The 24,045-nt window shown below is 52.2% G+C and overlaps 3 protein-coding genes across 4 annotated transcripts; 2 read left to right on the top strand and 1 right to left on the bottom strand.

Annotated features, from left to right (window-relative positions):
• The first annotated feature begins 74 nt into the window (after positions 1-74).
• Irf9 (interferon regulatory factor 9) lies at positions 75-6,166 on the top strand. Its single transcript, XM_013157436.3, is given in 10 exon segments — positions 75-501; positions 1,544-1,727; positions 2,253-2,436; positions 2,641-2,774; positions 2,864-2,951; positions 3,042-3,110; positions 4,493-4,834; positions 5,495-5,610; positions 5,744-5,780; positions 5,783-6,166. Coding segments are annotated over 9 exon segments (1,308 nt in total). The 5' UTR covers positions 75-501; position 1,544; the 3' UTR covers positions 5,938-6,166.
• A 187-nt stretch (positions 6,167-6,353) lies between these two features.
• Positions 6,354-15,273, top strand: Rec8 (REC8 meiotic recombination protein). Its single transcript, XM_023566983.2, has 20 exons — positions 6,354-8,754; positions 8,882-9,004; positions 9,102-9,170; positions 9,295-9,437; positions 9,523-9,598; positions 9,704-9,824; positions 11,072-11,156; positions 11,469-11,548; positions 12,224-12,359; positions 12,456-12,528; positions 12,606-12,697; positions 12,870-12,919; positions 13,218-13,355; positions 13,649-13,715; positions 13,811-13,977; positions 14,121-14,169; positions 14,472-14,538; positions 14,663-14,794; positions 14,869-14,975; positions 15,122-15,273. The coding sequence occupies exons 2-20, from the start codon at positions 8,949-8,951 to the stop codon at positions 15,211-15,213; spliced, it is 1,800 nt and encodes a 599-aa protein (XP_023422751.1). The 5' UTR covers positions 6,354-8,754; positions 8,882-8,948; the 3' UTR covers positions 15,214-15,273.
• Positions 15,274-15,333: 60 nt separating this feature from the next.
• Positions 15,334-24,013, bottom strand: Ipo4 (importin 4). Of its 2 annotated transcripts, none has more exons than XM_003474292.4 (30): positions 23,739-24,013; positions 23,573-23,659; positions 23,369-23,448; positions 23,245-23,286; positions 22,725-22,854; positions 22,458-22,637; positions 22,128-22,193; positions 21,921-22,022; positions 21,758-21,841; positions 21,373-21,537; positions 21,221-21,274; positions 20,957-21,066; positions 20,428-20,536; positions 20,135-20,264; positions 19,822-19,935; positions 19,601-19,714; positions 19,249-19,369; positions 19,002-19,113; positions 18,775-18,890; positions 18,596-18,673; positions 18,463-18,520; positions 18,269-18,374; positions 17,992-18,185; positions 17,797-17,841; positions 17,334-17,459; positions 17,024-17,232; positions 16,784-16,916; positions 16,605-16,709; positions 15,781-15,850; positions 15,334-15,657 (listed from the first exon to the last, which is right to left on the bottom strand). In XM_003474292.4, exons 1-30 carry the CDS (start codon positions 23,805-23,807, stop codon positions 15,527-15,529), a joined length of 3,240 nt encoding a protein of 1,079 aa, XP_003474340.1. In that variant the 5' UTR covers positions 23,808-24,013; the 3' UTR covers positions 15,334-15,526. The 2 variants fall into 2 exon arrangements, with proteins under 2 accessions (XP_003474340.1, XP_063092930.1); XM_063236860.1 differs by having other exon boundaries at positions 18,596-18,667.
• Positions 24,014-24,045: the final 32 nt, after the last annotated feature.

Raw genomic sequence — 24,045 nt, 5'->3', positions numbered from 1 at the left:
CTGGTCTCAGGCCAGGGAACAATTGGCACCGGGCCTGCGCTTTTCTCCAGGCTTCCCTTCTTCCTTTCGTGGGATTCAGTTAGTGTTGGAGGTCACCCAACTGTACCAAGTGGGCACGGTGGGGGGACATAAACACAGGTGTACATGTGATCCTAAAGCTCCAAGCCAAGCCGCGGGAACCGCCTCTGAGAGGAGACTGCAGTATTACACGAAGAAGGTCATACAAGCGCGGAGGATCAGCCAGGAAAGGGAGGAGCCAGTCAGGAGCGGAGGGGCGCCCCCTGTTGCTGACTGGAACCGACAGATTCTCAAGTATTGCTTCCCTCTAGTGGTGTCTGGCGGCTCTGCAACTCGAACCACGTGATTTCTGGGAAAGGGACCTCGCGGGAGGAGAACTGAAACTTAGGGCGGGGACTGTTGAAAGGGGTGGAGAGACCGTGCAGCCGCCTAGCCCGGAGCTGAGGTGGATTGAGCCTTCCAGCAGCCGGGACAGCAGCTAAGGTAAGAGCAAAAAGAGATGGCTGTAGGCCAGGGATCTAGAGCTGGAGGCCCAGCAAGATTGGAGGTCCTCCCAACTCCTAAAAAACCAAAAGATTGGAGGTGCCCCTAGGGGCACACTGGGGCCCTCTGCAGGACAGAGTGTCTGTGAGTCCGGAAGCAGGGAGGGTTGGCCTAAGAGTGAGAAGCCGTAAGAGCCAGTGTTCAAGGCCCTGCTGAAAGAGGCAAGGAGGAACTGCCTCTTAGCCCAGCTTCAGTTAACCCTGTTTGTCTCGTTGCCTTCTGGCCCTGCCCACTTCTGCTGTAGCTCCGCCTGGGCCCTCAGCTGCTTGCCCCACCTACCCCTGGAGCAAATGAGAGAGCCAGAGGGGCAAGGATGGGTTGGGGATAGGTGAAGAGGGACGGTGAAGCATCTTAGAGACCCTCTCTGCTTATAGCAAAGGATTGAGACTAAGCAGCCTTCACCAGAAGAACACAGGGGATTCTCTTTTCTGCCCAACAATACATTGCTGAAAAGTCTTAAGACTGGGGCTGGGGATTTAGCTCAGCGGCATAAGCACCTGCCTTGCAAGCAGGCAGTCGGGAGTTCGATCCCTGGTACCGATAAAAAGGAAAAAGACAAAAAAAAAAAAAAAAAAAAAAGTCTTAAGACTGATGTCTGCCCCGTGCAATGGTGCGTGCCTGTTATCCCAGCACTTAGGAGACTGAGGCAGGATTGCCACAAGTTCCAGGCCCGCCTGGGCTGTCTAGTGACTAAGTCCAGCGTGAATTACAGAGATCCTGTTTAAAAAAAGACAAGAACAACATCAAAATTTTCTTTCCAGGTGCTAGCTCAGAATGTTAACAGAATTACTTTTAAAATAGCTACAAAAGAAAAAACAGTAAGCAGGAGTGATGACAGGAATAGTATCTCTGCCTCAAAGCAAGTGGTACACACAGAGCCAAAAGATGCGGCTGTTATCAGACACCAGTCCCAGTGGTCTGGGCTTAGATATGCCCTCCCCAAGCACCTGTCGTGATGCTTGCTTCTTCTCTTGTCTCCCAGGATGGCATCAGGCAGGGTTCGCCGCACTCGAAAGCTCCGAAATTGGGTAGTGGAACAAGTGGAGAGTGGGCAGTTCCCAGGGGTGTGCTGGGATGATGAGCCAGCTAAGACCATGTTCCGGATTCCCTGGAAGCACGCAGGCAAGCAGGACTTCCGGGAGGACCAGGATGCCCTCTTCTTCAAGGTGAAAGGACCTGGAAACCACTGTCCCTTTGGGGGATGGAGTATACACTGGTGTGCTTGCTTTCAAACCCTTTGGTCTCTGTGGCTTTCTGATACCGGGCAGATCAGATAGTAGGATCATCTGTGTTATTTTTACAGTTCAGTACCAAATGAAAATGCAGAACCCCACATTAAAAGATTATTAAGGATTTCAAAATGGTAATGGCTGTGGTGGCACACACCTATAATCCCAGCACTCTAGGTGGCTGAGGCAGAGATATCCTAAGATTCAGTCCCACCTGGGTAACCTGGCGTAGACCTTGTCTCAAAAGGGTTCAGGATATAGCTCAGTGGAAAGGCCTTGGGTTCAACCGCCAGTACTGCAGACAAACAAATATTTCAGAAAAGAAGCAGCACACAAACCTAGCTCATGCTCATCTGAGCTTACAGCCTTGCACTTGTGCAGACCACGTGCCACAGACCTAGCCCTTTTGGAGGGCCAGCTGGGTATGTAATGTGTTGCCTCTTCACATCCTTTGGTTACTAGGCCTGGGCAATATTTAAGGGAAAGTACAAGGATGGGAACACAGAAGGCCCTGCTGTTTGGAAGACTCGTCTACGCTGTGCCCTCAACAAGAGTACAGAATTTGAAGAGGTTCCTGAGAGAGGCCGAATGGATATTGCTGAGCCCTACAAGGTATACCGGCTGTTGCCTCCGGAAACCCTGCCTGGTGAGTGTCTGCGTGCCCAGCCACCCAGCAGACTGCAGAGGTGGGATGGAAGTACAGGCCTCCTGAGGTCCCTTGGACTCCTGCCCTGGGCCCTGCATTTTTTAGGAGCTGCAGCCCAGGTTCCCCTTCCCCGTCCTGTGCATCTCTTAATACCCCTCGCCTCTCTTTTTTCCTAAGACCCTAATGCTTCTCTCCCCTCTTAAGACTGCACAGCCCAGCCTGGGACCCAGAAAGCCTCAAAGAGACACCACAGTTCTGTATCCCCTGAGAGGGAGGAGAAGGAGACTTTGAAGAGCTGCACACTCAGTCCTTCCCGCCTTCAGGACCCCTTCAGTAATGTGAGAGCTGGGGAGGGGACTGAGTGTGCCTGAGGGCAAGATGGTAACTAGAGGAAGAGGTGGGCTGATGCCAGACACTGTGCGTGCAGGAGGTGGTGAGAGCTGCTAGGGGAGCAGGCCATCCAGACAGTGGGAGCAGCGGGAGCAGTGGGAGCAGCAGCCCCGAACCTCAGGAAGGTACCACTTCCTCTGCCTCTGTGTCCTTTGTGCTGTACTCTCTGGCCCATGGATTCCCCAGTCCCCAGTCCCACTCTGTCTTGATTCTAGGTACAGACAGCACTGACAGCACTGAGGTCACCACTCCTGAGGATCCGTTCCCCGCAGATTTGGACTTAGGTACTTGGCATTTATGACCCTTTTAAAAAAAATTTTTTCTAATTGGTATTGGGGATCGAACTCACGACCATGCACTTGCAAGGCAGGCACTTATGCCACTGAGCTAAATCCCCTGCCCTGTCTGTGACCCTTTACTGCTCCCTTCCCTTCCGAGTCTGATTCCTCTGGTAATATCCTTTGTCCAGCCAGCCTTATAGCAAATTGGACCCACCTTACCTTAAACAGAGGTACTGGCTTCTGGACAGAGTTCCATGTACCTACTGTACCCCTCAAAGCCTTTTTTTTTTTTTTTTTTTCAAAAATACAACCTAGCATGCACTGTTCCCTGGACATCCACATTGACTTTTTTTTTGATATGCCAAGCATTGAACCCTTAACCTCACATATGCTAAACAAGTTTGTAATCCCAGGACTGGGGAAGCTGAGGCAGGAGGATCATTGCAAGTTCAAGACCAGCTTGGGCTTCAGAGTGAGCACAAGGTCAGCCTGAACTGCCTAGCAAGACCTTGTCTCAAAAAGACAAAATGTAAAAAAATAAAAAATAAATTGCCCCAACTATCCTTGAACTTTCCAGTCCTCCTGCCTCAGCCTCATGAATAGCTGGGATTACAGGCATGTACCACCAAACCTGATGAGGCACTGATTTCTTTGTGTTCATCAGAAGCCCACTTGTTGGGGCCCTTCTTACATAAACAGTGAGGCTTTGGGCCTTAAGCTGTGATGTAGGTGAACTATAAATTAGCTACTTGCTTGAATGAATCTAAGATGATGACATGATGACCCTGGCTGGTGGGGGAGGGAGTGAAGGTAAGAAGAGGAGGATACCTTTTTTCCCTCCTTTGGGTTTTTTTGGAGACAGGGGCTGTCTATGTAGGCCATCTTTAAACTATGTGGCCCAGGGCTGGCTGTCAACTTGTAGCAGTCCTCTGCCTCAGTCTCCCAAGTGCTGGAATCACAAGCATGTGTCACCATGCCCAGATAAAGGCGTATTTTTTCTTTCTTTTTGAAACAAGATCTCACCATGTAGTTCAGGCTGGCCTTCAGCTCACTTTGTAGCCCAGACTGGTCTCGAACTAGCAACCATCCTTCTGTCTCAGCCTCCCAATGCTGGGATTGCAGGTATGAGCTACCACACCCAGTGCAAGGGTACCTTTTTCAACCTGGGAAGTTCTAGCTGTTTCCCCACTGCCCAGTCCTATCCAGTCCTTGTTTGGTTTCCCTCTTTGGCCCAGTTTTCTCATTAGCAAAGTGAGGACACTGAATTCCGATGCCCTCCACTTCATTTTTCTGAAGCCTGTGTCACCAGATGTACCCTGGGGGAGCAGGGCTGCCACCAGCCTGCTGCTCTCACACCTGGTTCAGCTGGGCTGTTTGATCCCCAGACTTCTCGCTGCTGCTCACCTTCATCTATAGTGGGCGTGTGGTGAGCGAGCACCAAGTGCACAGCCTGGACTGTCGCCTTGTGGCTGAGGCCTCAGAGTCTGAGAGCAGCATAAAGCAAGTGATGTTTCCCAAGCCTGACCCAGGAGATCCCAGCCAGCGTCTGCTCAGCCAGCTTGAAAAAGGCATCCTGGTGGCCAGCAACTCCCGAGGCCTCTTTGTGCAGTGCCTCTGTCCCATCCCCATCTACTGGACCGCACCTCAGGACCCCCCTGGGCCAGGCCCACATCTGCTGCCCAGCAACAAGTGCGTGGAGCTGTTCAAAACCGCCTGCTTTTACAGAGGTGAGGTGGTCTGAGCTGGGCACCAAGCCCAGCCTCCTACCTTAGCATCACCTGAGCCTGACCTGGTGGGTCCTGCCATCACCCTGTCCTCCAGCAGACTGTTCTGCTGGCACTGCTACATTTGCATGTGCACATCCCCCATGGCCATGGTTCAGCCTTGGTGGCTATCCCTTCCCAGCCAAGGTCACAGAAGATGAGGTTCAGGGAGCCTAGCATAAGAATGTCTGCCACATTCCGGGGAGCACTGTCACATTGAAGCACACGGTAGTTATGTGAATTATGTGGACAAGTGAGCACAGAGATTTTGAGCCTTGTGGGTCCCTTCTACACATGCACTGACTTCCCTTCTTCCTGTGTGGGAGAACAAGTATGCCCCCACACCTGGCCCTACTGCACTGCATCCACCATACTGCAGGTGTACCCTGAGACTGTCACATCTTCCCTCCATCCACTCTTGGAATTCTAGCTCTAGCTGCCATTCAACTCTACTTTTGACCTTCGGAGGGGGCCAGGAACACAGGGCTTGCAGAGTGTGGGGTTCCCAGGGCTCTGGCCTTCATCTCCACATAGCCCCACTCATGCTTCTCATCATCATGGGTTCCTTGCCATTTTTTCCTTGCCTGTAGCCCACTTTTCTCACTCTTACCCTTTCTCTTTCAGACTTTGGCAGGTACTCCCAGGGCCTGGGCCCTCAACCTAAGTCCCAGGTGACACTGCATTTCTGGGAAGAGAGCCCTGGCCCCAGCCATACACTGCAGACCCCAATCACAGTGCAAGTGAGTCAGAGCAGGGGCCAAGTTCACTGTCTGATGGGAGAGGGAGGTGATGATTCACGAGGAGGCTGCTGGTGGGGAGCCTGTCTATCCCTGTTGTGTCAACTGAGCACTATCCCCATCTCTTTGGATACAGATGGAGCAAGCCTTTGCACGGCATTTACTGAAAAGATCTCTGAGTTGCACGCAGCCTTTCAGTTCCTGATGCAGAGCCGGGGGATATACCTGCCACTTCACCTCTCTGTTCCTCCTGTTTCCTTTGGTAAGGACTCAGGCTCCACACTGTTGATCTGCCACTGTTTATCTGCCTTTGTGTTGACTCTGGTGTGATCAGTCTTGAAGTCCTACATGCCCTGACTGCTGGTGAACACTTTATCCTTTGAAAAAAGTTTTTGAGATATACCCTCTTTTATATCTGTGGAACTGGGAAACTTCCAAATAGTATTAACTCAGGAGCCCTTTCCTTCTTCCCCAAGCCTTAACTCTAAAGCTAAGCACTTTATATTTTCTTCCTGGGTCTTCTTAAAGGATCTAAAATAAAATGTTATTCAAAGAGGAATTACTATCTGATTTACTGGAAGAAGACGGCAGGGATATAGAAGATGAAAGACACATAAATTTAGAATGGGGCACTTGGGTTCTCTTCTTACATCTCTAAGCTCCTTTGCTCTCTTCTGCTACAGGTTCTAGGTGTAACACTGCCTGGGCTCTGTGAGCTCTGGACCTGGTACTCTTCAGGGGCATACTCACTAGGCAACCAAGACGAGGGAGAGGTAGGGGCCAGTAGTAGTGGTCCTTACCCATAATCCCAGCACTTGGGAGGCTGAGGCAGGAGAACTGTTGAAAGTTCAGTCAGCCTGGGTCCCATAGTGAGTTCATGGCCCACCTGAAGTACTGTGTGTAGTGAAATCCTGTCTCAAACAAAAACTTGGGGCTGGGGATTTAGCTCAGCAGCATAAGTGCCTGCCTTGCAAGCATGAGGTTGTGAGTTCAGTCCCCGGTACCAAAAAGAAAAACAAACAAACAAACAAAAAGGTTGGGGCCTGCCATCAAGAGGGTCACTGCGCCTGCAACTGAACTGCTGTTATAGCCATTGCACATGGGAAAATCTGGTCTCTATAGTTCTTTGCTAGGCCTCTGTTTTGAATGTTAAACATGGCCAGGGTCTGAGTGTGGTGATGCATGCCTATAATCCCAGCACCCAGGAGGCTGAAACAGGATTATCATGAGTTTAAGGCCAGCCTGAACTATATAATAAGAACTTGAGAAGAAATCGATGTACTTTAAAGGGTGATCCTAAACAGGGCGTGGTGGTATACTCCTGTAATCCCAGCATTTGGGAGGCTGAGGGAGGTGGATCCTTGCAAGTTCTATACCAGCCTGGGCTACCAAGTGAGCTTAAGACCAACCTAAACTGCATAGTGAGACCCTGTCTCAAAAAGACAAAAATAAATTAATAAAGGCGATCTTTGATCCTCAGTTTCTTTTTTTTTTGTTTTGTTTTGTTTTGTTTTGTTTTTTCGTTTTTTTAATCGGTACCAGGGATCGAACTCACGACTGCCTGCTTGCAAGGCAGGCGCTTATGCCGCTGAGCTAAATCCCCAGCCCCTGATCCTCAGTTTCTAAGAAGTGCAGTAATTTCTGCCCCCATTCCAGCCAGGGCCACACTTTGATAGCCTAATAGTGGGTTTTCACAAGTCTCAAGTGAGAGTTTCTACCTGAGTGAGGTGAGCCCAATGGTTAAGTTTATAAATCTGTCACTTTTGAATAACTGCCTTTGTTCTGAGGCTCATTTCCCCACCACAAATTTAATAAAGACCTCTGGGACAGTATGTTTAGTGCTCAGAAGTTATGAGGCCCAAGCCTTTCTGAGCCAAGCCAGCCAGATGAACCTTTATCTTTCCAGAGTACACGTTTGGTTCTTCATGCCCTCTGAAAAAGTTTGGTATCCTGTTTTCCACATCGGTGCATGCCTGTCATACCAGAACTCAGGAGGCTGAGACAGGATTGTCATGAGTTCAAGACTAGCCTGAACTATATAATAAGATCCTATCTAAAAGAAAAAGATTTAAAAAAAAAAAAAGAAAGCAGAGCTAGTGTTGGCTCTGGACTGGAGGTACAAATTGCCCAAGGTGGGCTTGAGCTTGAGCTTGGGCTTTCAAAGCAGTGGGACTTCACGCGTGCACCACCACTCCCAGCTGAGACAAATCGACTTTGTAAGCCGAACAATATGGGCTCCATCCAACAAAGATGTGAGCCACAGGAATACAAGTCCAAAAGCCTTGTTGGAGCATGCCCCCCAACCTAAATTGTTCAAATTTTAAGAATTGGCCCTGGAGACCCAGAGTGGGTGCACACACCTGTAATTCCAGCACTTGGGAGGCTGAGGCAGGAGGTCACCAGGAGTTTGAGGCAGCCTAGGCTACACAGTGAGTTCAAGTCCAGCCTGAATGACATAGGGAGATCCTATCTCAAAGGAAAAAACCAAAAAACAAAAATAAATGTCCCTGCTGAGATGTCCCATGCTCCCTCCCCTTGGCGGCAAAGTTGGACCTAGTGGAATTTGCTGGAGAGGGCAGCATCTAAGCACAAGTCTGGCGCCTGCCCCTCCTCTACCCCTCTGCAGCCTGAGCAGACAGTTGACCCCGTTATGACTCCACTTCTGGCTACTAGTTGAGGCACTTTGTTATCTGCTAGAGACCAATCATTGGTCAGCACAGACTCTAAGAACTCCTTGTTACTAAAGGTGAGAATGAAATACTATTGGCCAGGACACCTCACATTGTCTCGCCGAGGTTCTTCTGATTGGTTCACTGTCAGTCTCCAAGGCTCTGTGGCCTGGAACACTGGCAGTGGCATGGCAACAGGCGCCAGCGTTTCCCACAGACGTCGGCTCTCTATTGGCTGTTCGCGATGCCTCCAAGAGGGGCGAAGTGCAAAGCGCCCTTCAGCACATGCTCCGTGTGTAGTGTGACCCAACCCTGCGGGAGGGCTACCCAAACTGAGCGCAAGACCGAGACGCGTAGTCGCCCCAGGGTTCGAGGGCTAAGGCTGCAAAGACCACCAGCTTCCTTGGTGGCTGCTTGGCGGCCAACCCCAGACCTCCCCTTGGAGCACCGCATCTCCAGTCTGGAAGCCGCGTCTCCAGTAAGTTCGACTCACCCAGTCGTTTGGCAAGTCACTTTGGGCCCGTGCAGAGCAGCGTACCAGTTCTTGCGTCTCTGTCGTAATCCCCTTCATTGTTTGAACGTCATTGTTTAATTGCTTCATTAAGCTCTAAAGAGTTCCAATTGAGATCGGAACTAAGGAGAGGGAGAGTCCAGGTTGAAATTTGAGAAACCATGTTCTACTATCCCAACGTGCTTCAACGCCACACAGGCTGCTTCGCCACTATCTGGTGAGCACCCAGCTGCTGTGCGCCTGGGAGGTAGGGGGCGCCCACAGAGCCTAGCCTGATGGTGCTTCCCTCCTGCCCACCTGCTTTCTTCCTCCAGGCTGGCGGCGACGCGCGGCAGCCGGTTGGTGAAACGTGAATACCTGAAGGTGAATGTGGTTAAGACCTGGTAAGGCCCAGAAAAGGCAAGAAGGAAGGCCCAGGGTGATGGCCTGGTTGGGGTAAGGATGGGAGGGAAACGCTGAGGGGCTGGTGCTGTGGCAGCAACGATCAGGGCGTGCCTTTCTCCCCAGCGAGGAAATCCTCAACTATGTGCTGGTACGAGTGCTACCGCCGATGCCTGGCCTGCCCAGGCCTCGCTTCTCTCTCTATCTCTCTGCCCAGCTCCAAATTGGCGTCATCCGGGTCTACTCTCAGCAATGCCAGTACCTTGTGGGTAAGGAAGGCTGGGAACCCAGGAGCTAGGCCGGTGTTGAGCCACTTTATGCGAGGCTGATTCTCCACCTTGCCTTTCTGCTCAGAGGATATCCAGCACATCCTGGAGCGCCTGCATCGGGCTCAGCTACAGATTCGCATTGATATGGTAGAAGCTGACCTGTGAGTGTCCCCCACGGACTGGGGCACCCAGACTTTGGTGGTGTACCTCCCTGCTTAGCCTCAGCCTATCTCAGTCTATCCCTGACAGTGTTCACTCTTCCTTAGACCCAGCCTGCTGTTACCCAGCCATCTGGACATGATGGAGGCCCTGGAAGATGCTCCAGATCCCTTTTTTGGGATGATGTCCGTGGATCCCAGACTTCCCAGCCCTTTGGAAATCCCTCAGGTAGGGCTCAACTGCTGTAATACCTCAAAGTCCTGAGCTAACAGTGCAGAAGGGGAGTCCCTGTCAGTCTGACACTAAGATTCAGGGAACGAAGCTGTATCCCACAGGAGACAGGGCAGAAGGCCTGACATCAAGGGTCCATGCAGGCAAACCCCCATGGACTTGTCTACTTAGGGCCCGTCTGACAATTATGTTCTCCTTGCTTGAGGCAGCACTTAGTCCCTCTAATCTCCACATGATATCCACTGCTGAGGCCTTAATCCAGGTCTCATCATCTGAGTGCTAGCTTTCCTTCTCTCGTTCCTCATCCACTCCCAGAGCTCCCACATCTTAGATAATATCACCTTATCGCCTGGTTCCACATTCAAATACTGGCTCCTGGCATTTGTGTGCTCTGTGCTCCAGTTCCTTCTATCTCAGCACATACCCTGGGCATCCATGGCTCACATATACCATCTGCCCCCCACCTTCCACATTCACTTCCTTTATGCAAAAGAAGTTTCCCTGGCCTATAATGGTCCCTCCTCCTTTTCAACTAGTCAAGTCCTACATATCCTTACAACCTAGCTTAAATGATACCCTTTCCCAAGAAGTCTTTTATCCTAGCCTCTTAGCACAATATCAGGTATCTTTCTATTTACCTAGATGGGTGTGGTGGTGTGTGCCTGTAATCCTAGTACTCTATGAGGCTGAAGCAGGAGGACTGCAAAATTAAGTTCAGTTTGGGCAATTTTAGAACTTAACAAGACCCTGTGTCAAAAACAAATAAATAAATTAGAAATAAAGGAAGACAGAGAGAAAGAAAAAGAAAGAACTGGAGATGTAGACCAGTATGAAAGCCATGCGTTCAATTTTCAGTATCCCCCACACATGCACACAAATCTTTCCTATTTACCTGGCCCTTATAACACTGACATAAAGATGCAGCATTTCTTGCCTAACTTGACAAAGGCTGAGACAATTTGGGGCTAGTGATGAGAGCGGTTACAGGGGGAGAGGAGACTAGGTGATAAGTGGGTTGCCTGCATACTGCAGTTCATGTCGTAAGAATTAGGTATAGTGCTGGGGGTACAGCTGCGTGCTACAACATTTGCTTTGCATGTAGGAGACCCTGGTTCAATCTCTAGTATCCTCCCTATTCCAAAAAAGAATTAGCTATAAAGGGAGATTCACATTACCTATCATTGTCTGAATGGTGCGAGAGTGGGAAAACAAGAGGGCTGACATGGAATCTTTTATCCCCAAAGATTCGCCATCTCTTAGAGGCTGCAGTCCCAGAGAGAGTTCATGAGGAGATCCCTCCTGAAGTTCCTACAGAGCCCAAGAAGCCAGGTCAGCAGAGAACTTTCTTTCTGGTGAGAGGCATAGGAAGGTGCAAGAACTAAAGAAATAACCATCTTTGAGTCAGGCTCCTTATGTGTAACCTCATCACCATCTTACAAGAGTCCTCTGAAATAAAAATTCTCACCTGTTTATGGATGAGTAAAGTAGGGCTCCCTGTGGTGAATCAAGGATACTCAGGACCAGGTTGCCAGTTACTGGCTTGGGTCTGACTAGAACTCAGGTTGATTTTTCCTCACAAACAATGGGTTTGGGAATTTGAAAAAAAGCAGAGGGACTGGCATGACTCCCCTACCCCTCCAGACAGGCCCTTGGTCACTGTTAAGTCTCCTGAGGTCATCACACTCCAGGAAGTGGAGCCCATACGCATGCTGCAGATCGAGGTGAGTCACTTCCCTGCACACAGGGCCTTAGACCCTGGCTCCTTGCGTGTGTTCCTCTGCCCACTTCAGTCCTGCCTTCTATCCCCATTGTTCCCTTTCCTGTCCCTGTTCCTGGCACTTGAGTACAGACAATGGGGCTTCCTTAGGCCTGGCTCTGTGGCATCCATCTCAAATTCACTTTCCTAGATCCACTCTTTTTTTTTGGGGGGGGGGACGCGGGGGGACAAGGTATTGCTATGTAGTCCAGGCTGGTCTTGAACTCACGATGTGGCCTGAGCTAACCTCAAACTTGCAGTGATTCTTCTGTCTTGGCCTCCCACGTAGTGGTATTTACAGGCATGTGCTACCATGCTTGGCTTTCCACTCACTTTTTACAGCCCTGGAATTGAACCAGGCATCTTAGCACTGAGGAGGCTGAGATAGAAGGATCACGAGTTAAAGAGTCCAGCCTGGACACATAGAGACTCTATTTCAAAACAAAAGAAATGGAACTGATGAGCCAGGCGTGATGGAGCATGCCTACAATCGAAGCACTCAGAAGGATCACAGCAAGTTCAAGACCAGCCTAGGCTATATACTGAATTCAAGGCCATTCCTGAATTACATAATAGGACCTTGTCTCAATAAATAAATAAATGGAATTAAGTACCTTTCCCCTGGATCTTATCTCAATAGGGTGAACAAGATCTCCCAGAGATCAGCCGACGAGACTTGGACCTGCTGATTGCAGAAGAAGATGAAACCATCTTGTTAGAGGAATATCGGAGAGGCAGGCCTCCCCTGCGGCCTCCAGTCCCCGCTGCACTGGATGGTCAGATCCCCCTGGCTCAGGCAGTCTGGGACTTGGGAGTAGCAGTGCCCTTATCTCTTGTTTTCTGTCTTCTGAGCTCTGATCTTTTCTTTGCAGAGTCTAGGGAAGAGCCCCGGGCCCTGGAGGTTGACATTGTAGTCCCCTCCGCCTCACCTCCAGCTCCTACACTGTAAGGGCAGGAGTTCCTGGACCAGGGAGGAGGGTCAGTGCTGGGAAAGGTGCTTCTAATTTCTCGTTTCCCTACAGGATAGAAGGAATTGGAGAGCCACTTCCTAGTCAGGTCCTGGCCCCTGAAGAGCTGAAGCCAGTAGGCTGGGAGCCCAGTGCCCTACTCACTGGTGAGTGTCCACAAAGCTTGAGTTGTTGTCTAGTAGAAATACTTGCATGGCTGCTGCAGACAAAAGCCATCTCCCAAACTGCCGGAGGGGGAGGGGGGCCTATAGCTTCTTGTCCTGGTGGCCCAGAGTAAAAGGACTTATTGGAAAGCCAGGACCTCTGCTGTTATTACAGAAGTGACTCCCCCAGTGGAGCTGCGCTTGCCGGCCCCACCCAGCCCAGAGGTGAGTATTATCCTTTAGGCGCCTCCTACACTCCTCGTGGGCCTCCCTCACAGAGCTGCTCCCCCAAGTTCAGGGTCACTGGTACATGTTATTTTTGAGCACGTCAGTAAAGGATGTCCTTTTCCATACCTCATTGTGGCCTCACTTTCCAAACAGGTAGGTATGCTCTTGAGGAAGCCTGGTCCAAGCCCTTTCCCCAGGAACCCCTAGGGGCAGTGTGCAGCCAATAGCAGGCCTCCAAGATGACAGGGAAGGGAGTGATGGGTGGTCTTGCCTCTACCTCCCCTCTCACTCACAGAGGCAGCCCCCATCTCCTGTGAGCCCACCAGCTCGCCGCCGCCGCCGCCGCCAGTTACTCTTCCGGGACAAGGAAACTCAGATTTCCCGGGAGAAATTCCAGGAACAACTGCAAACCAGAGCACACTGCTGGGAGTGTGTGAGTGCAGCCCGGATTCTGCTGGGGGAATAGACACAGGTCAGGCAGGCCCTCCAATCTCCTAGGGAAGCACTGTCAAAGTGATGAGAGCTCCCATTCCCTAGAAAGCCCATTTGTGCTTGCATTACCACCCAACTTTCTGTGCATACCAGGTTAAAAAGTCCTTTTATCATTGAATAGATTAGGCAGGGTCATGAGCCTGAAAGTGGGATGGCCCAAGACCCTGGAAAAGAGGTGAAAGGGCACCGAGGAGTGGCTCCCCAGTAAGGCTCCTGACCTTTTCCTCCATATAGCCAATGGTGCAGCCCCCTGAGAAGACAATCGTAAGCCCTACGGAGCTGTTCCGGACCCCAACTCTCCGTAAGGATGTCAGGAATTGGCACATGGGATCCTCAGAACCCCAAGTTCTGTACTTTTGATGTTTCTTGACTCAAACCTTGTCCTCTCATCCTCAGCTGGTTGGTTACCCCCAGAACTATTAGACTTTTGGAGCCACTGTGCCCAGGTTCCCCCAAAAGGGATCAGGTACAGACCATCTCTGGAGGCTGAACAGGAGGCTGCTGCGAGGGAAGCAGCAGCTGAAGAAGAAAGGAGGAAGGCTGAAACTCTGAGCGAGATTGAGGTAACAGCACCTCACTGCCTTTTTGCCTGAGCTCCAGCAGGCTCTTGGATACATCACTGGCACAAGCTTGCTGATCCTGACCCTTTTATCAAAGGTCCAAGCCCCAGATGCTTGGGCCTCAGTTTCCCTTCTCTCATCTCCAGGTCCTTAGAGAGGCCCAGGAGCCTAGCGGTCCCCTTGTGCTGTCTTCAGGTAAAGCACTGGTACAAGTGGGGACAGTGGAGCCCACTACCCTAGTCTCTGTTCCCGTTGCACAGCTGACTCTGACCAGATCAAGGGTGTACAATGTAAAGAAGCACACACTGATTCTCCACAGGTCACCTATCTAGATGTTTCTGACAAGTCAACACACAGCTCTGGTGTCTTGTCAAACTGGGGATCACATACGTGGCTTTGTTGTGGTGCTAGGAACTGAACCAGGGCCTCCTGCATGATAGCCATTCTACCACTGAGCAAACGCAGAACCCCTCTCAGCACCTTCCATCTCCCAACAGAGCTTTCCCTAGAAGCAGCTGAAGAGGAAAAGTCCCGAGTCAGCCTTGTACCCCCAGAAGAACGGTGGTAAGCAGCAGGCTATGGTGTGAGCCTGGGCCTGCAGCCTGGCCAGGGTGGGGGAAATGATCAAGATGCCTGTGCCCTGCACCACTGCCACAGCTGCCATCTCACTGTAATTTCATTTTCCTAGGACCTGGGCTGAGGCAGAGCAGCCAGAGCCTCCTGTACTGCCAGTGGTGCCTGAGCTCCCTGAGGTACCTGTGGAACTACCCTTGGAGCTGCCGCCAGAGCCTGAGCTGCTCTCACTGGAGTCTGTGCACAGGTACTGGGGAGAGGACAGCTCAGTGGGGGCGGACACAGGCCAGTGCCTAGGCTAACAGTTCTTCATTCCTACAGAGCGGTGGCACAGGAGCTCCAGGCCAACAGGGAGCCTGACTTTGGCAGCCTGGTGTCACCTCTCAGCCCTCGCAGGATGGCTGCCAGGGTCTTCTACCTGCTCTTGGGTGAGTGTGTGCATGTGTGAGTGTGCAAAGTAGGAGACGGGCACACAGAACAGAGGCCACAAGAGAGAATCCCTGTGACCTGCCTGCTCTCTTTAAAGAAACTGCTTATTCATTTAAGTATTTTTTTCCTCTCTTTTCTTGTCTAGTGCTCTCGGCACAGGAGATTTTTTATGTGGAACAACAGAAGCCATTTGGGCGCCTCCTGATTCGGCCAGGGCCCAGATTCCACCAAGGGTAGAGACCATTTACAAGGCTGCTAAAAAACAAGCTTCATTAAACCACATCCTGCTTCACTAGACTGCCTGCCTCATTCCTAGATGCGCATCTCTAGCTTGCTGCTCACAGAGCTCTGTCCAAGCAGTAGACAAACTGCCTTTATTCTAATACAGTGTCGTGACTCCACTTGTAATAGACCCAAGGACAGCAATGTAAGGCAGCAAGCAGGGCTCACTCCAGATGGAGATGAGGCCCCAGAATCTTTGGTAAGGTGTGAGGTGGAACCGGGCTGACAAATGGTCTTAGGGCCTGGGCGGGCTCAGCTTCTCTGAGGTTTAGGTGTAGCTCAGCAGGGCCTGCAGCTCCTGGGCCTTCTCAGCAGAAAGTAGGCCCAGTGCTGTGTGGAAGCTGTCGGCGTGTTGTTTAGCCAGGAATGTCAGCAGCAGCAGCAGTGCGGTCTTGGTGTCTGGGAGAGAGCACAAAGAAAGCTTACCAAGGAAGACTGGACTCAAACCCTTAATGCCCCATGTGCTTTGGGCCCTGCTATTCTCAGCCATTCCCAGCCCCCACCTAGTACTGGCACCCTCACCTGGTGGAATCTTGTTGTCGGCCACTATGAGGCTGCAGATGCGCAAGAGCTCAGGAGCCACATCCACAACCTGAGAGCAAAGAGTGGCCAACTCAGGGACAGTGGCAGCCCCGGGCCACTATGGTAGGTGGTCAGGACAACGGACAGGCAGTCTCCTACCACAGATGTTTGAGCCCAATACTAATCCACAGGCATTTAAGACAAATGTGGACACAAGGAGGAATAAGAATGTATGGTAGTAACTTTTTGGAGAAGGGAGGTGTGTGACTACAGATGACTACATAATCAGTCTCAAGACCAAAAGAAATTGGAATCCAGGTATTCTCCAACATAACAGACTCAAAACAAAAAAACACCCCAAACAGCTCTGAAGCTGTAAGACAAAGGTGACACAAAAACAGTGGTACTTAAAAGTCCAAACTCAGTTATCTGCTACATGTAAAACTTTATTCATAGCTAGGCATGGTGACACACGCCTACAATCCCAGCACCTGGGAGGCTGAGGCAGGAGGATCACTGCAATTTTGAGTCTAGCCTGAGCTACAAAGTGAGCTTAAGGCCAGCCTGAACTGCAGAGTGAGACCTGTCTCAATAAATAAACAAATAAATAAATAAGGAAATTAAGCCAGAAATGCAGGTCACTGACAAAAAACATTACAGGGAAAGGAAGCACCCCCCTCTCCCACACAAAACTGGCTGCCAATCCTAGCACACAGGACAGCTGCACTGGGTATGTGTAAGGATGGCCAAAACCCTGCACCAACTATTGCAGACATCACATTTGTGTGTCGCTGGACCCGACACCTTGCCAGCAGCAAGGTTACCTGATCAGGGCTGTTGTGGTACAGGAAGCTGAAGAGGTGCCCTATGGTGACCCACTCCTCCAAGTCTTCCCTCAGTGGCAGGGCATGCAGCAAGGCAGCCAGCACCTGGACACACAGACACTTCATGCCTCAAGGCCTGTCCCCTTCACTCCCCTTCTGCTTCATACCCTCTCCTTCACCTGAGGTTCTGGTTTCCTTGTTGGACTGGCCATCAGTAGGCGGGCGAGGGCCCCACAGATGTTGTCACGGACACGATCATGTCGCTCTCGTGCCAGGAGGGGCAAAAGGAGGCTCAGCAGCTTGGGAAAGTGGCTGGTTGTTGGTCAAGGAACAGGCACACATACAGGTAGACCTCGTCCCTCCTCAAGCCTAGGGAATACTCTCCCAGCCCCCGCCTCTCTCCTGTAAGCCAAGGATACTCCTGAGCAGGCTGGCCCCCGAACTCTGCCAGGACACCCAGCCCAAAGATGGCATTGCTCCGCACCTCAGGATCTGCCTCTCGGGCAGAGCTCAACAGCACCGGGAGCAGCCGAGATACAAACTGTGCTGAGGCAGCACCCAGACCCTGAATGCACTCTGCGAGTGTTCCCACAGCAAAGGACTTCTCCGCCACTGTGCAGCTCTGTTTCTATGGGCAGGGTTGCACATGAGCCTGGGACTGGGACACAGTGTAGTGGGCATTACGTGTATGGGTGGGCTGGAGTATGAAGCCAGAGTGGGGGCACTTACTGTCTTACATAGCAAAAATGGCAAGAAGCCAACAAAAAAGGGAGCAAAGATGTCTCCCCCAGCTGCAGCTGCCAGGGCAGGGATGGCCTCTCCAGCATATTCCAGCAACATGGCATCATATTCAGCCTGTAGAACCAGGTCAGAGGTTGGAACACCTGGGCCAGCTCGATGACTATGCACCTCTCCATTCTGTTCTGCCACTGGCCACAGGTGGCCCCAAGAGTTCATGGAGTACCCTGCTTCTACACTGGGCTTTTTTACAGCCCTGGTTCTCCTGCTCCTGCCTATCACTTCAAGCCCACCCTAGTCCACTGCCTTAGTGGGGTCAAGTCTGAATCACTGTGGCCATTACCAGTCTCTCCCAGCAACCCTGGCTCCCCCAGGCCAAGCTGAGTGTACTGTCTACCTTTGGCTCCAAGGGACTAGCTGGACTCCCTTGCCTGTCGTTATCTGTAGCTCTCACCTGTTCTTCCTCCTCTTCCTCCTCGGTGGTGTCCTGACAGGCTACCTGTATGTAGGAAGATGTAGCTCAGCTAAGCCTGGGATCACCTGCCTTTTTCCCTTTAGAGGTGGAAGGGTCCAAGGAGTTGAATTTATACTTCACACTATGTACTCCTCCGGCCCAGTACCTCCTTCCACAGCCCCCTGCCCTGCTCACCTTTCTCTGTAGCACAGCCTTGAGCATGGTACAGAGCTCAGCAAGGCGCCCAGGGGGCTGCAGTGCGAGGGACCCACAGCTGCGCAGCACTCCTGTCAGGGCCTCCAGCACGGCCATCACCACCTGGCGCTCCCGTTCCCCATTCACTGCCTGCATGTAAGATGGTATCACCCGTGCCAGAACAGCCTGCAGAGCTGGGGACATTATTGGCTAAAGCCCCAGTCAGGCCCTGCTCCTTCCTCCAGAGTCCCCAGCCTGGCCTTGCCTCCTTTCTCACCAGCACTGTTGGGTTCCGATGAGCAGCTTTGATAAGCCTTATGTAGTGCACAGCAGAACTGACCCAGAGCCTCATGCGCTGCCTTCCGCACATTCAGGTGAGGACACTGAGTAACAAAGAGCGCAGGGGTGTGCTTAATGGTGCAGGGTCAGCACTGCCATGGTGCCATCCATCTTTCCCACTAGCCAACTCACCTCCAACAGCTTGAATACTTCTTCAAAAACACTCTCTATGTACGGAAGGAAGGCCGCACTGTGGACAGACACACAGTCCTGGGGAAGGGCTCCTAGGCAAGAATCCCAGTGCTAGGAAAGGACTGGTGCTCACCTCGTGTTCACGGCAATCTCCCCCAGGGCAGCACAGGTGTCTTCCTTCTCATCAAAGAAAGCATTCTCCACACTGTACCTAGCAGAAGACGGGGAAGCAGTCAGTAATCTGGGACCAGTTACAGCAGGGCAGCACTGGCCTCCGTCAAAGCCTGAAAGTCTCTAAGCATCCTTCCGTACCCTGAGATCTCAGAGTCGTCTTCCTCTTCTGCATCTTCATCCATGAGTTCCTCCTCTTCCTCTCCATCACTCTCATCGTCAAACAGAAGGAAGGAGCTGCTTCCATCATACTGAGGCTGGATGAAGGATGCACAGCAGGACCCCTGACTTAGCTGGGCCCAGGGTATTAGTCTCAGCACAGGGATACCCTCACTACACGGCCCAGCCAACGGCCACCCTCTGCTCACCACAATGCCCTCACTGGAACGCAGCGACAACAGCATAAGCGTGGTAATCTGTGGCAGGTACGGTGCCAGGCTCTCACCCATCAGTCCCGACAAGGCCGCAAACAGACTGTAACTGTTAGAGATGGACAGAAGCTGTGTGGTGCTGCCTGCTGGAGCCAGACAGGATGGAGAGTTCAGGGAATCCTGGCAGTGACCCAAAACCAGAGGACGGTGGGCAAGGGCAGGAACAGATGAAGGTGTCACTCACGTGCAGCGCCGCAAGTCAGGGTCATCTACCTGGTCGCATATGCCCAACCCCAACTGACAGCATTCCTCAGCCAGGGGCCTCATGGGGTCCCCCAATGCTCGTGCCAGCACCCCCAGTGTCTCTGTAGGGACAAGGATTCAGGTAGCACCTGGGTGTGCAGATGGACTAAGAGGCAAAAAATGGCAACTAGGAGGAATTTACAGACATTCTGCTCTACTCCCAAGTACAGCATGGAGAATGCCTTCTTTCTTACAAACGAAGACAATCTGCTGCCCTGGGACAGATGGCTGTGCACTAGCTGAACACTCTCTTCCCTGGCATCAGGAGCCCTGCCTGGTAGCCCCTCAGTCACCTAGGCTCTGGATCTGCACAGGCTGAAGGTCTTCATGTCCTGCCAACAGAAATTCTCGCAGATGTTCCACAATGGCGGGGAAGTAGGGCAGCAGGGAGGCCTGGGCAGCTGTGGCTGCAGGATGGAAAGGCAGATTTGGAGCGGGAAAGGGAGCAGCAACCACCTGCCACAGGCTCTCTGGGTAAATTCCACGCCCCCGCCTCCTGCCTCCCGGTCCTCACCAATGGCACCGAGGGCGCTCACAGCCAGTTCCTTGGCCCGGGGGCTGCTGGGGTTCCTCAAAGGCTGAAGCATGCACTCCATCAGCTCCGGAAGGTAGGGCTGCACTTTGGGCCCTGTGGGAGAGCGCACTTCTTCATCAATCAACCTGAGTCTCGACCTTTTGCTAGTCGAGCCTCCTGCCTCCTGCCAAGCTGACTTCCTAGCAGCCCTTCTACACCCCTCTCCTACCATGGGCAGTGACTCAGGGAAATATGCTGAAGTCAAAGCTGTAGCTTCGTTTCCCTTCCCTGTGGTCTTCACAGCTATCCATACCTAGGTTCTCCACGAAGTTCTCCAGGGCATAGCAGGCCTTGGCTAGGTGATGTGTATGCCCTGGAGGCACCGACTTCAGGTAGGCCAGGAGCAGGGGCATCACCTCTCCTGAGTAGCTGCTGATATGTGGCTAGGGAAGGAGCAAGTAGAGGCCAAGTTAGATCCAGCTGCAAGGTACCCGAGTGCCAATGGCAGCAAGGTTGCTTAACGAGATGAAAGCTGATAGGAAGTTGGTCCTTAGCACAGGTCAGGAACTCTTCAAGAGACAGCTGCCCACATTCAGCCTTGCTGACCTGCAGGTTCTCTGAAAACTGGCCCAGGGCAAACAGTGCAGCATTACGAACAACTTGTGAAGGGTCCTCCAGGCCTCTACACACAATCTTCAGCAGTGGTGGCAGCAACCTACAGGAGTAGAACAAAACAACAGAGTCCAAGGGGCAGGAAGTAATAGCCCTGACCTAACCTCTTCACTTTCCCTAAAAAAACCAAGGTTTGGGGCTGCGGATTTAGCTCAGCAGCATAAGCACCTGCCTTGCAAGCAGGCAGTTGTGAATTCGATCCCCGGTACCAATAAAAAAAGGAAAAAAAAACAAAAAACAAGGTTTTCCCCATCATCAGATGAAGGGCACCATCCCCTGGTTCCTGCAGGTGGGGGCCATTTTATTTATCTTCCAAACCTGGACATAGGAGTAACAGAAACTGCTAATGCTAATTAATACTATCAGTAACTGAGCTCCAACAAGTAAACCAGGACTACCATGGGATGTGCAACCCTTTTCCCCAAGGCCCAAGCTCATGCTGGGACCACAAAAGAATGCATACCTCTGCCTGATGTGGTCACCAGCCCCATCCGACAGCACAGCCAATACCAGCAGCCCAGCCTTGCGCTGATAAGGACTCGCACTCTGCAAGGCCTCCTCCAGCATCGGCATCTAAAGGAGCATGGGGCATTCTCCAGAAACCCAGCAAAGGCCTGCCCACTCCTATGGCAAGAAGCCCATCACACCGACCAAGGCCCAAACATCCCTGGTCTCAGGAAACCAGACACTATTGGCACTAGGGACACTAGGATACAGCCATACTTACAAGCTGGGAGCAGAGTTTCTCAGGGGGGAGGTGCAGCGCCAGCATGTCCACAACCTGAGAAAAGTCAGGGAGACCCGTGTGACTCTATTTCTGCTTCCCCAGCCTCTCACAGCCACTTATCACCTTGTCCCTGCCCTTACCCCACATCCCACCTGTACAGCAAAGTGCTTGGGGGTCTCCCCAACCAGCCAAGTCTCCAATTCTTCCTCTTCAGAATCCTGGTCCTCAGGATCCAACTGGCCCAGGGGTGGCTCAGCAGCCATAATGGGAAAAAGGGTGTGCAGCAAAGGAGACAGAAGACGATTTTTCAGCAGGGCCTTGAGCAGGAAAAAGGAAGCAGTGTTCCTGAGAATCTGCTCCCAGGATGGGCTTGAATTAAAAATCTTAATCTTATAAGCAACAAAGAATACAGCAGGAGACTCCCAATCTCCCAGGCAAGATCTGGGTTCATTTTAGATGCCTAAGATGAAGTGAAGACCTGGCAGTGTGAACACATGTGGAGAGAAAGAGGGGCTATACACATTAGGGGGTACTCACCTTGCTCCTGACTTTAACCAAGAAAGTGAGGCAGCAGAGAATACGCACACGGATTGCATCACCCAGGGCCACATTTCTAGCCACCTGCCAGAGACTGATGAGAATCAGAAACAAGGAAATTGCTGGAGCAAGTGACAAATGCCATGCCCATCCCCTGGCTCACCTCCAGACAGAATGAGAGGACCTCAGAGAGGTGTGGGGTAACAATGGGCATCCCTGATTCCAGCAGTTCATCCAGGGCCTCCAGAGCCTCACAGGCCTTTACCTGTTGGACAGTTTTCAGGGTTACCACATCAGTCTTCATGGGACCAAGGTGGATGCTCCTGTAGTTTCCTTCCAACAGAGGTGGCTCCCTCCCACCTGTCTTTACCTCATCTATGGGGATCAGAGTCTTCACAGCCATGATGAGTTTAGGCACCAACATCCGTGCAAGGTTCTGAGGAACACAAGACAAGCTGAATCACAGACAGCATAAACAGTCTAATCTCAGGGCCCAGAAACTGACAGCTTCCTCATACTTGGACTTTTAAGGAGAAGCAGCCTAGGAACACCAGCAGGACCAGGCACCCTAGAATCTCCTTTTAACTGATAGGAAAGACAAAATCCAGAGTAACAATTGGAAGCACCCCTGAACCCAACCAGGGTGAGGACATGGAAGTCTGAGGATACAAAGCCAGGGAAGTGAGGGCCCATGTCTCACCGTGTCGTTAGTGCCGAGGTAGGGAGCCAGGCTGGTCAGAGTGCGCAGGGAGTAGAACAGTAGTGCAGGAGAGCCTACTTCAACAAGAGTTTCATTCAGAAGCCGAAGAAGCTCTCGGTGGTGAGGTTGGAAGGCCTCAGGTTGGGAAGCCACTACCACACTCAGCAACAAAAGCCCCATCTGGCCAGGAACGAGGATGGGAAAGAAAAGTTTAGCAGGCCTATTGAGCCACGTGGTCCCTCCCTCCTGCCAACAGTGCAATGGTACCTCTCTCTCAGGGATTTGGGGGCTGTGAGTACTGTGCTGCAGAAGCTGCATGAGTTGAGGCCAGGCTGCCAGGCCTTCTTTTCGAAAAATGGTGGCTGACAGCTGGGCCAGACCGAGGCTCACACAGTGCCTGCAAAGACAAGACATCTTCCAACAGCCCACGCTGACATGGCATCTAAGGCTCCAAGGGGTGGCCAGAAGAGAAATCCTCAGAAGTTGTGAGCACAGGGTCTTCACCAAGATGAAGATGAATAGTGGCATAGTGGCACTGGGCGGTGGTGGTGGGGGGGGGAATCTGGTGAGTTATGCCTCATTCTTCTCCCTCTAGTTGGCAGATCATCATCATTCACCCTCAAGAACTTTAATCGTCAACACAGACTTAGAACTTCACTCAACCTGACTGCAGGATGGAAATTCCTGCCCCCAAGTATCAGTCTGAAGCTCAAACAGAAACCTGAAACCAGAGAGGGTCAGTCTGGAGAGACACTAAGGACACTAAGAAAAGATGGTAGGCACTTACTCAGTCTCTCTCTGCAGGGCCGCCAGGACCAGGGACTTGAGGCTGCAAGACGGGTGGCAGATGTTTGGTGCTCCGCCTGCCTGACACGCGCCTCCATCACACTCCCACCCCGCGCCCAGCCCACCTCTCCCGCTGCTCCTGTGCCAGGCGTCGCCAGCGAGTGCTCACTCTTCTGCGGGTCAGCACAGCTGCGAATTGCCGGATCTAGGACGCACAGACAGGCATGTGACGGTATGCTGGGGCAGGAAGATGCTGAATGAATCGCAAAGGGCGGGAGCTGGGCTGGCCAGTGGTACACAGTAGGAAGCTCGACACGCAAGGGTCTCACCTGAGGGTCGCTCGCGGAGGCCAGCAGGTCGCAAAGCGCTGGCAGCGCTGAGGGGTCACGAAGAGCGATCCGCAGCTGTTCTGTGGCCTAGGGTGAGGGTGGGAGTCAGAATAGGGCTTTTCCCGCAGCCTCCCACTCGCCTTGGCCCGGTCCTGCCTGCCCGTACCCGGCGGATGCGCACGGTGTCCGGCAACAGCAGTTCCCGCAGAATCGCCTCCAGGCCGGCGGGCTCCATGGCTGCGGCCGAGCGGCCGCCACCAAGCCGGGAGGGGGAGGGACGGCACGTGGAAGAGCTGAGTCCACTTCCGGCGGAAAGGGCGTTACGCCTCTGTTGCCTTGGTGATTAGACTCACTTCCTACAAAGACCCCGGGCTCGGCGGCTTGCGTTAGGCTGAGCGCCGGCTGGGCAGTAGAAACAGGACCCTAGAGACGTGCGTTCCTCCTGCTGAAAGTTCCCAGGCTCCGATGAAGAA

This window comes from Cavia porcellus, unplaced genomic scaffold, assembly GCF_034190915.1.
Source record: "Cavia porcellus strain 051 isolate PalLab524CR breed Dunkin Hartley unplaced genomic scaffold, mCavPor4.1 scaffold_26, whole genome shotgun sequence".
Classification (NCBI taxonomy): Eukaryota; Metazoa; Chordata; class Mammalia; order Rodentia; family Caviidae; genus Cavia; species Cavia porcellus.
The sequence above is the reverse complement of the archived record's forward strand: the minus strand, read 5'-3'. Positions and strand labels throughout refer to the sequence as shown.